Consider the following 13538-nt stretch of genomic DNA (forward strand, 5'->3'; position numbering starts at 1 on the left):
AATCTCGTACTCTAAGCTCAGGAGAACTTCCATCGGAGGCGGCTTCCATGAATAACAATTAGATCACCAGTACAATCATGTCAGCATAAACATAATCCATATCATAAGGGCTTAATTCATAAACTGAAAATTTTCATATTCAACATAAGCATAACATTCATAATCATTTGATCTAACACACGAGCATGGTTGACCATAGAAAACATAGTCATTCATACATCATATCGTTTATGGGCGAACAATTAGAGACATTTCACTTTTATTTGCCATTGGGCTTCTTTGTTGCAGGAAACTTATCGTTGACTTTCGTTATTCGATTCGTTTCGATTTCGATTTCCGATCTTTTCTTCTACGTCAAACAACTTCGTTGACTACGTTCGTTGCGGGGGTTTGAGTCCAACCACGTGACAAGACTACATCATTAGACGTACGACTTCGTTACTTATCCTTAGTATTTTAAGTCGACGCACACTTGGGTTTTGGCGGATAATTCTAAGCCATCACATGTTCCTTTATCAGAAACAACCTAGGTTCCAGAAACTTAGTTCAGACTACCTGGATGTCATTTCGTCGATTTCTTTTCTTAACTCCATTGCATTCCTCAACCATAATTCTTTTCGAATTTCATAACATTCATTGATATAATCAACCTCATAGAAAGACTAATTCTCGATAACTTACATTGGTAAGATCCCCAAAACTTTATGCAAACTTAGTTTCATATTTCGATCACCATAAATCATGTTTTCCACATAACATTTTGCAAAACCTTAATTCTCCCGCTTAGCTTTCTTAACATATCTGAAAATACACTTAGGTGCTTATAACCACAAAACAATCATTATGAAGGGTGCAGGAAAATAACCCATAAAATCAACCTTAATCATAACTTAAACGCTTTGAACCTTGAATAACTTTGATTTAAGTGATGATTCACCTTTTATGAAATACAAACTCACATTCTTCTTGTACTCTATCATTCATCCTTAAATACAAACTCATGATCTTTCGGTACTCTAAAAATCGACCTTAAATAATTCATAAACATAAAAGTTCCTTAAAACAATTCATATCCACAAAATCATGCTTTTATTAATTCTTTCATAAACTTCCTTGAGGACATTAATGATCCTTAAACATTTCATAACATGTCCTTGACAAAAGATCTAAAACATGATTCAAATCTAAAACAGGAAACTTAGGTTCAAACGTACATAAGAACTAAATTGAAATGGTATCAGCGTTGGCGTCATCTTCTTCTTCTTCCTTGTCAGCTCTCATCATGTAAGCTATTGGTGGTCGTGGTGGATCATGATTAACCCTAGCATTGTGGTTGTTTCGTTCATGATTGGTCGAGGTTGCTCTTCCAGTATCTGTGGGAGGTGGTTTAGGGCAGTCCCTGACAAAATGATCTTTTCCTCCACATCGATAACACGTCTTCGTTCCTGCACGACATTCACTTTCAGTATGGTTTCTCTTTCCACACTTAGCACACCATACACTACGAGCTGCTCTATCATTATGACCTTGGCCTCTTCTATAATTATGGTTTCCTTGGTTTGGCCTTTTGGCTCCTCCATGATTTTGATTATCATTTTTCCTTTTATCACCAACATTTTGTGCTTCTTGAAGTAATACGACTCGTTCAACATTAACTGCAATATCAACCATATCTTGATAGGAAGTAAACCTTTGAGTTGCCAACCTATCTTGGTATTTCAAATGAAGACCTCTCTCAAAACGGTTCATCCTAGATTGTTCTGTCGATACCAGCTCCGGTGCAAATCTTGACAATTCCATGAACTTGTTTGCATATTCCATAACACTCATTGTTCCTTGTTGCAAGTGCAAAAACTCGTCTTCCTTTTGTTTCCTCAGGGATGGTGGATAAAACTTATCTCTTAATAATTTTTGCAGTCCGGTCCAACCAAATCTAGGCTCATTCTTCCTTTCCTTATTAACTTTCCACCATAAACTTGCTTGACCCGTTAAGTAAAACACGGCGAAATCGACTCTCCATTCCTTAGGACATTGCAAGGTTTCAAACACCTGATCTATGCGATTAATCCAATCCTCGAATTCTACAGGGTCGGGCTTGCCATCGTAAGATGGTGGGTTTAGGGATGAAAACTTCTTGAACATTGATGCATTTTCGTTCGCATTCGTCGATTTCTGTTTCTGAGAATCTTTGATTAATTCAGCTAACATCGTGCTAACGGTTTCTAATCGTTCCATCCTTTCTTTGTGATCTTCGATAGGTTGATCGTCATAGGGATCATCGTGGGCAACATCCTCGTAGATAGTGTCATCGTTGACATGGACGTTGTGCTCGTGGTGCGCTCCACCGTTAATATCGTTAGTCACCTCGATAGTCGACATTCTGCATAACATGCTCAATTAGGAAAACATACATAATAGGAAAATAATCCCCTTTTCAGCCCGTTCCTACACTCACACTCATTTCATTTTAACTTAACATGATTTTAACATATTCTTTTTAACTTATTCCTTAAAACTCTTTACTTAAAGCCTATTGAATTCCACAACGCGCAAAACCCGTAAGGTTTAGCACTTATGGTCCAGAACCTTGGCTCTGAATACCAAACTGTAACACCCCGACCTCTAGTGCAATAATTAAAGCATAATTAGCAGCGGAATTAACCTAATTTGGTCGGGACATTACCTGCCGTAACTCTCTCTTGGGAATTACAAGGCAACTATCAATCATAAGTTATTAAACTCCAAAATTAACATAATAATCCTTTTTAATTCCTTAATAAAAGTACGTAACTGAATCAAGAATCTTTACTTAAAATTGTTACAACTTGACATTGACCTAGGTGAACATGGTAATGGTGAAATCCTCGCCACTACTCATTTCCGTGGTCCCCAGGAGTACCTAAAACGGAAAACAAAACGGTGAGCCGAAGACTCAGTAACGAGTTACCCTAGCATCGTAACATCATTTCAATTCATTTTATTTAATAAACAGGGAGAATAGAATATAGTAAAACATTTAATAAATCATCATTTTCAATAATATCATTTCAAGAATTTCAGGAACATTATTTCAGGAATATCTTTCATTAATCTTTTTCCTTTTAACAGTATTATTCTGGTCGTCAGGACTTTACAGGAAAACATGGTAGGACGTCTCCTACGAACAGGGGAAGCCAGTGCTTCATAACAGGGGGAGTCAATGCTCCATAACAGGGGAAGCCAGTGCTTCATTTCAGGGGGAACCTTGGTTCCATATCAGGGGAAGCCAGTGCTTCTTATCAGGGGGAACCTTGGTTCCATATCAGGGGAAGCCAGTGCTTCTTATGAGGGGGAGCCTGGGCTCCATATCAGGGGAACTTGACCAGTTCTTACACTTTCATTTATCATGTTTACATTTCTTTTAGTTGAACATTAATCAGGAAAATCTCATTCATTCAGGATTGTTCAATAAAACCATTAAATCTCGTTATTTCATAAAATCATTACTTTCAGGAATAATAATTCATTAAATCAATACTTTGCATAAAGCTGCATTATCATAAAACAATTCAATCAAATCATACTTGTAATCCCGCAAATCATAAAACATCATTATAAAGCATCAATCATTCACAACATTATTCATAAATACATTTCGAAGGGATTGCGGGTACTAGCAATAACCGTTACCTCAATTCCATGATTGCTAGGCGTTTTTCCTTGGTTCGTTCGTCCTGAGCTCCGAGTTCGATTTCTTTCAAAGTATCCAATTATTGAATTAGTTATTAAAACGATAAACACTTTAAAACCAATATTTTATAAATAATGAATTCATAGATAGTGAATTTTGAAGTAATGAATTTCATAAAAATATAGAAGGTGGTGCGATGGCCGGTTGTGTTGGCTACGAGGTTGGGTGGTGCAGCAAAGGGACGAAAAGGGGAGGGGGGCAGGGGTGTGCGAAGTTGCGAGAAGGAGAGCAGAGAAAGGCGAGGGTGGTTGACGGTGGTTGGGGGTGGTTCTGGGTGGTGTTAAAGGTGGCAGGCGCTGGTGGCAGAGGGTGGTTGCAGCGAAGGGTGCAACGAAGGGGAGAAAGAGGCGGCAATGGTGGTGTTGATTTTCAATTTTTGTTTACTGATCGTTGGGTTCAAGAAAATGGGACAAATTATGAATTGTATATACTGAAAAGTAGAGTGAAGAGGAAGCATTCTCTCCTTGATGACCAAGGCATGAATGTAGTCTGAATTGTGGGTAGAAAGGAATGAAGGAATTCCTTCATTCTTGTTGTTGTTTGTATGTTGTTGTTTGTACGTGAATAGCAAGGAAAGAGAAGGAAAGATGCCAATTTGTTCCTTAGGGGCATTTTGGTCATTTCACTTAGTTAGGCAAGATTTCTGAAAATTGTTCTCTATTTTTAGGAAACTAATTGGAATAGAAAAGAATTAAAATCAAGTTTTAAAATAATTATTTATAAAAATATCGTTAACGAAAAATAAATTTAGTTTTCGAATAAGAACGTTCCGAAATTATTAAAAATCCGAAATAAATCACGGAATAATTTAGATTTTTTAAAAAGTAGCTTAAGCTCGTAAAATTTGAAATTTAATCATAGAATCTAAAAATTAATAAATCGTGTAATAATATTAAAAATTCAAGCGAAATAAAACTTCGTTAATTAACTAAAAAAGTAAAATAAAATAAAGTTCGAATTTTAGGATTTAAAACGATTTTAAGCTAAATAAAAATAATTAAGCATAATTAATCGAGTTTTAAAAATTCGGGGTATTACAACATGTCCAAGCCTCAAATGCCAAATATGTGCAGCAACTGTGTTGTTATTAGATGCTTGAAAACAGGTAGCTGAAGGTGGTACACCATCAGTTTGTAGCTTGTTGTCATCAATGCTGTATAATCCTGACCTCACACTACCAAGCACATGTAGCTCTTTCATTGAATGGCCCTGAACATAGCATTTATCAGCAGTGAATGAGACTGTGCAATTCTGGTCTTTGCACAGTTTGTTGATAGACAATAAGTTGTAGAGGAAATCAGGCACATGCAGTACATCTTTCAGCTGTATATTATCATTAATAGTGACTGTTCCTTTATGTTGTATTCCTACTCTTCTTCCATCAGGGATAGTTATGAACTCATTGTTTCCAAATATAGCCTTATAAGAATCAAACATGTTCAAGTTCCCACACATGTGATCTGATGCTCCACTATCTAGTAACCAATTGGATTGAGAACATGTAAGCAAACAGAAATTGTTACCTGCCATTAAAGCATGAGCTGAAGGCTCTCCTTCCTCATTTTGAGTCTCTGGTGGACACATTTTGTCATTTTGTTGCTTGTTCAGAAGACTCAGCAATTGTGAACATTGTTCTGCAGTAAGAAATCCTGGTTGAGGCTGCATTTGTGACTGAGAGTGATCTCTTTCTGGAGGATAGAATGATTGTTGTTGTTGGTATTCTCCCATTTCTTCATCAGTGTAACCTTCATCTGTGTAAGCCACTGCTGCAGTTTTTCTGTCAGATTTGAAACCAGTAAAACCAGGTGGAAATCCATGCAGCTTGAAGCATCTCTCAGTACTGTGCCCATTGATCTTGCAGTGATCACAAAAATAGATAGAAGGTCTTTTGTACACAGATGATTTGTTTCCTCCTGTATAGTTGCTCTTGTAATAAGGTTGTTGGTTCCTGGAAGGATTGAAAACTCCCTTATTTTGGTTATCATTAAACCTCCTTCTGTCAGCTCCAAAAGCATGACTCTCATGCTGTTGTGAGACTGCACCAATCTCTCTTTGCCTTTCTTCCTGTGCCAGCATTCTATATGCATGTGAAATGGTTGGCAATGGTTGCATCATTAGAAGGCTTCCTCTGGTTACAGCCAAATGTTCTCCTAATTTCATGAGGAACTGCATAAGCCTTTGCTCTTGTTGCATCTTAAAGATTCTTTGTGTCACATTACATACACATAGGTTACAGGTGCATGTTGGCAATGGATTTGCTGCACTTATCTTGTCCCATATGGACTTGATGTCAGTGAAGAACTCAGCCACATTGTGTCCTCCCCGTGTGATTTCAGCTGCCTGTTGTTCTAGAGAGAAGAGTTGTGGTCCAGACACAAAACCAAATCTATCTTCTAGATCTAGCCATATCTCCCTAGCAGTATGAAAATACGGAACACTCGTGGATATTGAACCATCAAGATTAAACAGCAGCCATGATATCATCATATCATTGCACCTTGTCCAGGCTTGGTAAGTAGGGTGAGTAGGATCTGGTTTTGCTATAAACTGAGCTTCTAAGGAAGAAAAGAGAGAATAGTCTTTTATTGATATTTTGCTTACAATTCAAGCAATTGGAAAAAACTAACTGGAATAAAACAATAGATAAGCTTATATAGAAAAGAAGTGTAATGCTGTCCTAACCAATCACAGATCAGCATAATCATAACAACCAATCAGAGTGCAGTACAATAACATAACAAACCACCTGCTGACTTGCCACGTTAGCTAAAACAGTTAGAGGAGAGATGATCAGGTGATAGGTGATGCATACTAATGTGGTGAGACTGCACTACATGGTACTGAATGGTACTATCCAACAAAATAGGGAGGGGCAAGGTGAGTTCCATTTTCTCTCCAATTTTGAATCAATTTTCATATGTAGTACTCCGTATTATATATAAACCGCTCGTAATAAAAGGATATGACACTTCAGGTAAGGGTGTATTAATGTTCATCATAGTGCACAATGAACACTGTGCACCCGGGTATATAATCCAAATTGCTATCATAAATTATTGTATTAGAAAATATGACACATTTTATAGACATCCTAAAACAATACTCCAAATTTCAAGGGCATGGAAATTTGGAATAAGACAGTGTCCTTTTACTTCAACAATCTGGCAGGCCTTGCTGCAGATTATGTGTTTTAATAGGTTTTCTTATCCATTCTCTATGAACATATATATTAATTTTAAGTTTGCTAAGATAGATTCTGCTTTGCTGATATAAGTTCCGTTTAGGTGGTTTTTTTGGTAGCTGCTGCTATTTCTGTGGTATGCTAGTTGCTTTTGTTGTGCTGTCTTAGGTACCCTTCCCATAAGGTGAACTAAGTTAATTTAGTTGGTTAACAATTGCACTAAGCTAGTGTTTTTTTGGTTTTTATGCTAACTAATGAGATAACAAGGTGTTTTATTGATAAACCAATAGAATTAATTACAAGGTTACAAGCATACAGATTACAAAGAGGAGATTAAATATGAAAAGAAAGAAAAGAAATGAGAAGATCATTTTGAGACACCTTCAAAGGAAACGGGAAAAACATTTAGGGACGAAGGAAGTAATAAATACTCACAAAAGTCACTAGTACTTAAGATAACATCAAGGTCCACTAACCGGATACTGTATTTTTTAAAATTCTTAGGACATGCACTGTGCACCGTTTACCCAAGGTTGGATATTTTGATGCCAATCGATGGCCTCTCTCACATTTTCTACTCATACTTTGATCGGAAAAAGTGAAAGAATGCCCAGTACACCCTGATACACCTTAAATGTGCGGATAAAAATAAAATAAATTTATTAGTACTCATAAAGAATCAATCCTCTTGATTGGATTCTTGACCACCAACAAACCTTATGCAACCTTGTTGTTTTGGGGAACATTAAGGTGTTTAAGTTGGTGATTCAATTTTTTGCATCTCCACTCATTGGAGTAAAACCCGAACTTCATCCGCCAATATAGTACCATTTCGGCCGCAGCCGGACTATGCTCTCTCAGAGTTCCACAACCATATATCCAAGTGCCTAAGAGAAACAATAAGACCAAACAAAAAAACGTGAATAATTAAAATTTTCACAAAATAAAATAAAATAAAATAAATTGTGTGCAACTTTTCATTTGTTCACAAATTTATATTTACATGAGGTGAAGTTAAAGTTAACGTAAAATTCTTAAAAGTTACCCTTATATATGTTAAAGTATCTACTCCGTATTTTTTAGTGATAAAAATTTTCAATTTAATAAAAAATATTTCTTCAAAATTACTAATAATGTATAAAATTAATCATTTAACCCTAAAATGTTTATTTATCAATTTTTGTTTTTAATAATATAAAAGTTAGAGAAAATTGGGTACAAGTTAGATAAAACTTGGTAAAAGTTATGTTGGTGTACAATAAATTTATTGATTTATTGTACACCTTGTGCATGCAAGACCTTATGTCATTTGTATACTTACAAATATGTTTAACCTCTTAGTCAGCCAGACTGTAGACGATATCCACAAACGAATATATGGTATTGTGGAAAGCCCATCTCGAAGCATGGTAATTCTGTTTAAGCATGCGGCCTGTTAGATGTAAATGTGAGTATTATGTAGTCTCAGTTGAAAATTAAAAAACTAACAGAATAAAGCATTTAATTATGTAAAGAGTAGATGGAGATTGATTACCTGTTTAGAGAAGTTCGGAATTACTCCAATGAAGAAGCAATTTAGAGTACTATATAGTAATTTTCAGGTAATTTACTGATTTGATATAGAGAATTTGATGCAACGATGAACATCAAATTCGGTTTTTTTTTTCTTTCTTCTTTCTCTTCTTCATGATCTCTCTCTCTTCTCACTTCACCCTAAAGATAGTTTGCGGCAAAGAACATGCAATTGAAGAATGTGATACATGGTCTAGACCAAAAACCTTTATTTATAGCCATGTAACATTGGGCCTTTGGTGTGTGCAATCATGAAATAATGCCTCCTTAAATCTACTATTATGGAATAAAATCATCCTTAAAATCTACTATTATGGAATAAATCATCCTGATTTTGTAGTATGTGGGAACATAATCATAAATTTTGTGCAACAAATAATTTCATTCCATAAACCTTCAAGATAACAATTTGCTGACAGTTATCCTGGTCAGATCATAGTTCTTGTGATCAATGTGATGTCACCTCAACGTAAGCATCACATAAAATAACTGGTGGAAGTATGATCGTTTCATTCAGGTCTGGGTCGGGCCGGGTCGATCCGGGTTATGGTAGCTTGTTTATGTGATACAATATGAATCAACTAGTCATATATGTACGCGATACGTGCGAGAGTATATGAAAACTAAAAATCGAATGTTATTTTGGAATTTCGATGTCCTTTTTGTTCTGGGATGAGTGGTTGTCTTTTTTGTATTTTTTTGTCCCTCCATTTTAATCTTTGGTCTTATGTCATTATTGATCTTCGTTTTCGTCCATTACAAAACACTAAACTACACATATGTAGTGTTGATTTACTGACATTATTATAACTTATTTTTAGGGAAATACTGTTATACCCTTATTAATATTTTTTTCACAAATTACTCACAAAATCATAATAATATTTTTTTTTTGGTGAAAACAATAATATTCTTGTAAGGATTCTAGGGAAAATATTTTCGCATAAATGTGAAGGATTAATAATTATTGGCATGTTTGGCGGTAGAGTTTGAGGTAGCGGGTACCGTTTTGACCTAGTCAAAACGCTACTTATAAAATTTGTAAGTGTTTGGGAAGGTAACGGTTTAGGTAGCGGTTAGTAGTAGAGATAGCAGTTGGGTACCTTTTGTCAACGCTAAAATTAATAGCTTTTAAGGTAGCGGTTAGCTTTTGACAAATCTATAACCCTTAAAAAGTGGGAGAAATCCCTTATGAACAGTAAAACCTATTTTATTTAATTTTTTTCCTTTTTTTGTTTTTTAATTTTATTTTTAATATGTGAAATCCCTTATGAATAATAACTCCTATTTTGTTTAATTTTTTTATTTAAATTTTTTTCCTTTTTTTTTTTTAACATGTTGAGTAAAGTGGATAGCTAAATGTCACGGATTAGTAATATATATAATTGTAGTGATTAGAATATAATGAACAATGCTAACATCCAATTAAAATACAAAATCATATTAATTGTTCCGGGTATGAAATAATGGTTTTCGGATGAAGGCTCTTTCGTAATAGTGGAAGATCTAGCTTGTTCTTGAGAGTATTTTTGCTCAAAGTACCTGCACACAAGTAAGTTAACTAGCCTCAGGGTGTTTCGAGGAAAGCCTCTCCGATGCCTAAGTAAGTACTAGGTTTGAGAGTAAAGAGAGTTCTCTAAGTTAAAGTGTGTGTGAATACAATAAATGAGCGTACCTTGGTATATGCACCAGGGAGGAATATTTATAGTGTTTGTGTAATAAATGCAACTGGGTTTTATTACAAATGAGTCGTGAGCCGCTTTAAGAAGTCTAGAACCTTGAGAGAGAGGGCTGAGTTATGTTGTATTTTAGTCAAGTTGGGATATCAAATCCGAAGTACCCAAAATTGTATGTTGATTAATAAGTTCACTTTTGTGGTACACGACTATTTCATATACTCGTAGAATTCTAGAACACCAACGGTACCAAATTTCAAATTTCCAGCCACACTGCGTGCAACGCGCGCAGCCAGCTACTAGTTTATAGTAAAGTTTTAAACAATATTTTACCTTTTATTTATTTTAAAATATCAACCGCTACTTTTACCGAACACACATATCAGTTAGCCGCTACTTTAATAGCTAACCGTTACCCGCTACTATTCACTGATACCCGCTACTGTAACCGCTACGTGCTACTCTAACCGCTAACCGCTAATCAATCGCTGCCCGCTACTGCTAATTCTGTCGAACAGAGCCTATATCTTCATATCCCACAAAAGCCAAAAAGCTAAAAGAACATCCTGGAATGTTTCCCTTTTACTCAAACTATTAAAACGTTGTTGGTAAATTAGTTTCTGTTTTTCTGGTTATTGATTTCTTATGATACGTCATTTTCATGTAACTTCAAGATCTTCAACCTCTTTATTTTTAAATGTTTTGCACGTTATTTTCTTATTTTATTAATTATTGTTTTTATAATTCTTTCCTTAAAATATTAGTCCCCACATAGTACCTGGTTTCACTTTTAGGTGGCCTAATTACTGATTTTGTCTCTTTATTATATTTTAAAACTAAAGTTAATGTAAGTTATTAAGGGAGTTTTAGACTATTCTATAGAGGGGACAAAAAGGTCAATTACGTTAATGACCTTATGAGTTCCCTTATAGAATAGAGAAGAGATGCTGATGGAGAGGGGGTTAGGTCTATATAAACATTAATTCTTAAATAGACATGGTACACACTAAATTTAATTTGGAGCATGTCTTAAAAAAAAAGACAACAACTTGAGTCTAACTTATTTTGACGTGCTTATTAGAATTATTGTGAAAAAATATCAAATTGGTGTCGTTAGTACATATTGTGCATGAATAATGTGATTTTAAGTCACATTTCTCTTTTAAAATCACATGGTTACATTATTTCAAAAAATGGTTACTATATCTAAGAAAATTGGTGTTTAATTTATTATATTCACTATATGAATAATAAAGGTCACTATGTATATAAAAGTGATGCTAGAGTAAATTCTTGGTTTTAGATTCACAATACAGGTCCACGCAAGAATAATCTATAAAATACAACGTAGAAGTGCTATTTATTTTTGAAATGTTAAAAATTACGGAGTAATGGGCATGAATCATTGGTTTATTGGTATTATTTCAAAACAGTTTAGCTTAGGCTCTGTTCCTCCAAGTTTTTTTTGGCTGAACTAAACTAAACTGAATAATAAATAATAAATAATAAATAATAAACAATAAAAAATAAATAATAAACAATAAATAATAAATAATAAACAATAAATATATAATAAATAATAAAAAATAAATAATAAATAATAAATAACATATACTTCCTCCGTCTTTTAATACTCGCAACGTTTGTTAGTTTCACGCATGCCAATGCACAACTTTGATCATTTATATCTTAAATTCTCTTTATGCAAAAATTATAAAAAGTTAATATTTTGAAAATACACATTGAGACGAATCTAACAAGATCCCACATGACTATGTTTTATCTTATATAAAAAGCATTAAAAATAGTCAAAGTAGATTATATGAATAGTGGCAAAAGTCCAAACGTTGCGAGTATTAAAAGACGGAGGAAGTAATAAATTATAAATTATAAATAATACTACGTAAATAATAAAATAAATAATAAATGAAAGTAATAGTAATAGGAATACTCCATCATTTCTTCAATGTTAGTCTTCTTTCCATACTGAGTTGTTTATATTTGTCAGTCCCTTTTGGAATATTTCCTTATTTGTCTAATATTTTTCTCCATTATACTCTTGTAAATATTCAAGTGAACCACTTCTTTACTCCCAAATAACCTTTATGCCCAATTATACCCCTTAATTATTTATCTCTCCTACCCACATGTATTAGATTCTATTGAGATTCATGTGACAAGTGTACTTAAATTGTATTGTGTAAGATTCCAAAAGGGACTAACATTCAAGAGTGGAGGGAGTAGTATTAATAATAATAATAATAATAATAATAATAATAATAATAATAATAATAATAATAATAATAATAATAATAATAATAACCGAGCGACACACTCCTTAGACTTCTTGAGAGCCTCCCAATTGAGGGGTTAGGGCAGACGATGCACCCAAGACAATTCAGGTGTGTTTTGTGTTATCGCCTTGTGATTCCTTTGTTCCCTCCTGACTTTACTTGTCCTTGCTGCTCTTCGAAAATCTTAGATCATTTCGGGGATCACGCAGTGCATTGTGGTAATGATGTTGGCCTGAAATTCCGCCATAACGTGGTTCGAGATGTGTTATGGGATATTTGTTCGCAGGCTGGGGTTGTTGTGCAGAAGGAGGTGCCTATGGGATTTCTGTCTAAGGAAGAGAGAGATCTCCGTCCTGCAGACCTTCTTGTCTACTCTTGGGACAAAGGGAAAAATGTATGTTTAGATGTCACGGGTATCTCTCCCTTCGTCGGGCCAGGAGTTGATACTTTTGCTCCTGGGGCTGCTGTCGCTAATGCTGTTGCCAGGAAGAAGAAGAAAAAGTATGAAGTGAAGTGCATAGGCAATGGATATAGTTTTATCGCTTTTTCTTTCTCCACCTTTGGAGAATTGGGGAGTGATGCCCTTGAGTTCATGTCTAGGTTTTCACGGGTTGCTCAGAGTAACACGGCTGCTGCTAACATTCGTTCTTTTCTTTTTCATCGTTTGTGTTTTGCTTTGAATAAGGGTGCCGGAGCCCAATTAGTGGCTAGGCTCCCATCCAACTTTGTGTAATCGCTTCTTTATAATAATAATAATAATAATAATAATAATAATAATAATAATAATAATAATAATAATAATAATAATAATAGGCGATTATGGGTGTTTAGGGCAACTGTCCATAATCCGGTGGCCATTCCAGCGGGTTACGGCGGTTTCTGGCGGTCCTGGGCACGGCTTTCTCAGGCGAAATTGAAAGGGCATTTTGTAGGGTTATGATTCATATGACAAAACATAAATCATGCGGAAAAACCATAAAGCCAGGAAAGCATATTATTTACACATAATCATTTAGCATAGTTTAGATGCATACACTTTGTTGCGTGCCCTCCCTAGCTGCGCCCGAACCGAACAAGAACAAGTC

At 34.9% G+C, this 13538-nt stretch overlaps 1 protein-coding gene and 1 long non-coding RNA gene across 2 annotated transcripts; both read right to left on the bottom strand.

The window, feature by feature from the left end:
- Window positions 1-2356: 2356 nt before the first annotated feature.
- Window positions 2357-6217, bottom strand: LOC110793622 (uncharacterized). The gene is made up of 2 exons (XM_021998519.2): window positions 4769-6217; window positions 2357-2380 (listed from the first exon to the last, which is right to left on the bottom strand). The coding sequence occupies exons 1-2, from the start codon at window positions 6215-6217 to the stop codon at window positions 2357-2359; spliced, it is 1473 nt and encodes a 490-aa protein (XP_021854211.2).
- Window positions 6218-7186: 969 nt separating this feature from the next.
- Window positions 7187-8756, bottom strand: LOC130464157 (uncharacterized). Its single transcript, XR_008924474.1, has 3 exons — window positions 8446-8756; window positions 8233-8343; window positions 7187-7798 (listed from the first exon to the last, which is right to left on the bottom strand). It is a non-coding gene; the product is annotated as an uncharacterized lncRNA (long non-coding RNA).
- Window positions 8757-13538: the final 4782 nt, after the last annotated feature.

The sequence above is a fragment of the Spinacia oleracea genome, chromosome 6, assembly GCF_020520425.1.
Source record: "Spinacia oleracea cultivar Varoflay chromosome 6, BTI_SOV_V1, whole genome shotgun sequence".
NCBI classification, from domain to species: Eukaryota; Viridiplantae; Streptophyta; class Magnoliopsida; order Caryophyllales; family Amaranthaceae; genus Spinacia; species Spinacia oleracea.